The sequence below is a fragment of the Cinclus cinclus genome, chromosome 35 (assembly GCF_963662255.1).
Source record: "Cinclus cinclus chromosome 35, bCinCin1.1, whole genome shotgun sequence".
Taxonomy (NCBI): domain Eukaryota; kingdom Metazoa; phylum Chordata; class Aves; order Passeriformes; family Cinclidae; genus Cinclus; species Cinclus cinclus.
In genome coordinates, this window is record NC_085080.1 from 854,875 (window position 1) to 858,729 (window position 3,855).

The 3,855-nt window shown below is 63.3% G+C and overlaps 1 protein-coding gene across 1 annotated transcript; it reads left to right on the top strand.

Annotated features, from left to right (window-relative positions):
• On the top strand, positions 1-3,421 carry ZBTB22 (zinc finger and BTB domain containing 22). Its single transcript, XM_062512252.1, has 2 exons — positions 1-594; positions 652-3,421. Exons 1-2 carry the CDS (start codon positions 1-3, stop codon positions 2,038-2,040), a joined length of 1,983 nt encoding a protein of 660 aa, XP_062368236.1. The 3' UTR covers positions 2,041-3,421.
• Positions 3,422-3,855: the final 434 nt, after the last annotated feature.

Genomic DNA, 3,855 nt, shown 5'->3' on the forward strand with positions numbered 1-3,855 from the left:
ATGCCCCGCCCTTCCTCCCCCGCTCCCCCTCCCTCCTCCTCCTCCTCCTCCTCCTCCTCCTCGCTGCACCTGGAGTTCCCGCAGGTGCCTCGGGCTCTCCTGTCCAACCTGAACCGGCAGCGCCTGGAAGGGAAGCTCTGCGACGTCTCCATCCGCGTCCAGGGCCGGGAATTCCGCGCCCACCGCGCCGTCCTGGCCGCCTCCTCTCCTTTCTTCCACGACCAACTGCTCCTGAAGAACCTGGACTCCATCGAGCTGCCCGGCGTGATGGACCCCGCGGCCTTCGGCCTCGTGCTGGGCTGCGCCTACACCGGGCGGCTGCGGATGGAGCCCGGAGACATCGTGAACTTCCTGACGGTGGGGAGCGTGCTGCAGATGTGGCACATCGTGGACAAGTGCACCGAGCTGCTGCGGGAGCGCCGCGGCTCCTCCGGCAACGCCGCTGCTTCCTCGGCATCCTCATCCTCGTCCTCGTCCTCGTCCTCGTCCTCGTCCTCGTCCTCGTGCTGCGCCGGGAGCAGAACCGGCGAGGCGCAGTCCCCCAGCAGCACCGAGCCCAAATTCCCGGATCCGGCGCCCGGTTCCCAGATTCTGGTGGGGAAGTTGGGGAGCGAGGAGGAGGAGGAGGAGGAGGAGGAGGAAGAGGAGGAGGAGGAGGAGGAGGAAGGGGGAGAGGAGCGGCCCCAGAAGCGCTGGGTGTTGGTGAAGCAGGAGTGGCTGCAGGAGGACCTGGTGCTCACCTGCGAGGAGGATGAGGATCCCGTGGGCGGGAATGAGGGAATTCCCGGCGGGAATGGCGGGGGACAGGCTGGGGGAGGGGGGGGGACAGCACCGGGGAGCTCCGGGAGCAGGAGGAGCCGGGAAAATTCGGGAATGGGGTCGGGGAGGAGCCGGGAAAATTCGGGAATGGGGTCGGGGAGGGGCCGGGAAAATTCGGGAATGGGGTCGGGGAGGAGCCGGGAAAATTCGGGAATGGGGTCGGGGAGGGGGCGGGAAAATTCGGGAATGGGGTCGGGGAGGGAGCGGGAAAATTCGAGAATGGGATCCGGGAGGGAGCGGGAAAATTCGGGAATGGGATCCGGGAGGGAGCGGGAAAATTCAGGAATGGGATCCGGGAGGGAGCGGGAAAATTCGGGAATGGGGTCGGGGAGGGAGCGGGAAAATTCGAGAATGGGATCCGGGAGGGAGCGGGAAAATTCGGGAATGGGGTCGGGGACGGAACGGGGCTCCTGGGGCACCGAGGGGATCCACGGGACCGAGGGAATTCCGCGCGGGACCGGCGGGATTTCACGTGGAAGCGAAGGGATCGGAGCAATTTCGCACGGACCCGAGGGGATTCTGTACAGAACCGGGGGGATTTCGCACGGAACCGAGGGAATTTTAACCGGGACCGGGGGAGCTTTAACCGGGACCGGGGGAATTTTAACCGGGACCGGGGGAGTTTTAACCGGGACCGAGGGAATTTTAACCGGGACCGGGGGAATTTTAACCGGGACCGGGGGAGCTTTAACCGGGACCGGGGGAGTTTTAACCGGGACCGAGGGAATTTTAACCGGGACCGGGGCAGTTTTAACCGGGACCGGGGCAGTTTTAACCGGGACCGGGGCAGTTTTAAGCAGAACCGCCCGGGTTCCTCCCGGGACCGCGGGGATTTTGAGCAGAAGCGGCGGCTCCAGGAGCCGCCCCCGCCCGGCCCGCGGAGGAGCCGCCGCCGGCCCCGGCCCGGCCTCACCTGCGGACCAGGTGAGCTCGTGCGGCTCCCCCGAGGAGCGCGGCCCCAAGGTGTTCGTGTGCCACTGCGGGAAGGCGTTCTCGCACCGCAGCATGCGCGAGCGGCACGTGAACATGCACCTGGACCTGCGGCCCTTCACCTGCGCCGAGTGCCGCAAGCGCTTCAAGATGAAACATCACCTGACGGAGCACATGAAAACGCACACCGGGCTGCGGCCCTACACCTGCCCGGGCTGCGAGCGGCGCTTCATGTGGAGGGACAGCTTCGTCAGGCACAGGGCCACCTGCGCGGGGACAGGTGCGCAGTGACGCCTGGGCACACCTGGGGACACCTGGGACACTGCTGTGATACACCTGGGGACCCCAGGTATATACCTGTGCAGGGAATGACACGCCTGGGTAAACCTGGAGACACCCGTGATTCACCTGGTACACCTGAGGACATCTGGGACACGCCTGAACAGGGACTGTCACACCCGGACTGTCACACCTGGAATGTCTCACCTGGAGTGTCACACATGCATTGTCACACCTGGACTGTCACACCTGCCTGGGCTGTGAGCGGCGCTTCATGTGGAGGGACAGCTTCGTCAGGCACAGGGCCACCTGCGCGGGGACAGGTGCGCAGTGACGCCTGGGACAGAGCTGGATACACCTGGGAATACCTGGGACACAGGGAATGTCACACCTAGATACACCTGGATACACCTGGGACACAGCTGTGATACACCTGGGGACACCTGGGGACATCTGTGATACCCTGGGACACAGCTGGGTAATCCTGGGCCACACCTGGGCACAGGTGATGCCATGTGGATGGACAGCTCTGTGTGACACAGACACACCTGTGTGGCGACTCAGTGACATCATAGGTGTGACATCATCACACCTGGTGGGATTGGTGACATCACACCTGGATCCCCTCAGACCTGGAGCCCTGGAACCCCTCACACCTGGAACCCCTCACACCTGGATCCCCTCACACCTGGGTCCTCCACACCTGGATCCCTCACACCTGGATCCCCTCACACCTGGATCCCTGATTCCCACCTTGCCCAGATGTTTGGGCTCCTGCACACCTGGATAACCAGGTCCCAGCACACCTGGACACCTGCATCCTGCCCAGGAACACCTGGAACCTCCTCAAGAATACCTGGACCCTCAAAAAGCCCCTGGAGCTGCCCCCAGGAACACCTGGATCCCCTCAAAAAACACCTGGGGCTGCCCCCAGGAACACCTGGAACTGTCCCTGGAACACCTGAAACTCCTCCCAGGAACACCTGGACGCCCTATAAAACACCTGGGCCCCCCAGAAAAAACTCCTGGAACACCCCAGAAAACACCTGGACATGCCTCAGGAACACCTGGATCACCCCTGGAACACCTGAACTTCCCCGAGGACACCTGGATCCTCCCAGAGACACTCGGATACCCCCAAAATGCACCTGGACACCCCTAAAAACACCTGGGAGACCCCCAGAACTCACCTGGACAGCCCTAAAAACACCTGGGAGGCTCCCAGGACTCACCTGGACAGCCCTAAAACTCACCTGGACACCCCTAAACACACCTGGGAGCCCCCAAAATTCACCCAGGACCCCCCAAAACTCACCTGGCCCCTCCCCCCTTGACATCACAGGTGTGTCCGTGCCCCTCCCCCCAGGTTTGTAATTTTGGGTCGATTTGTGGCGATTTTTGGTTTCCATTGATAAAAATCCAACCGGGGGCGGGGCCAAAGCGCCTTTGGGGGCGGGGCATGGGGAGGGGGGCGGGGCCGGATCACGGAAGGGGGTGTGGGGGCGGGGCATAAAGGGGGCGGGGCCAAAGCTGGGGATTCGTTCTCTCCGCCCCCGGCCCGCGTTCTCACCTGGGAGACACCAAATCCTTGGGAATTCTCACCTGGGAACCCCCAAAACCTCACCTGAGACTCCTAAAACTCACCTGGGACCCCCCAAACTCACCTGGATCCCCAAAACCCACCTGGAACCCCTAAAACTCACCTGGGACCCCCCCAAAATCTCCTCAGGAGCCCGCAAAACCTCACCTGAGCTCCCTACCTGGGACCCCCCCACCCCCCCCCAGAACCCCCTAAACAGTGGTGGGACTGGGACGGGACTGGGGACA

Excerpts from the sequence above, each read along its gene's own strand:
- ZBTB22 (XM_062512252.1), top strand. The coding sequence starts at position 1 with ATGCCCCGCCCTTCCTCCCCCGCTCCCCCTCCCTCCTCCTCCTCCTCC. Across the intron at positions 595-651 it reads CGCCCGGTTCCCAGATTCTG|GAGGAGGAGGAGGAAGGGGG; the intron begins GTGGGGAAGTTG and ends GAAGAGGAGGAG.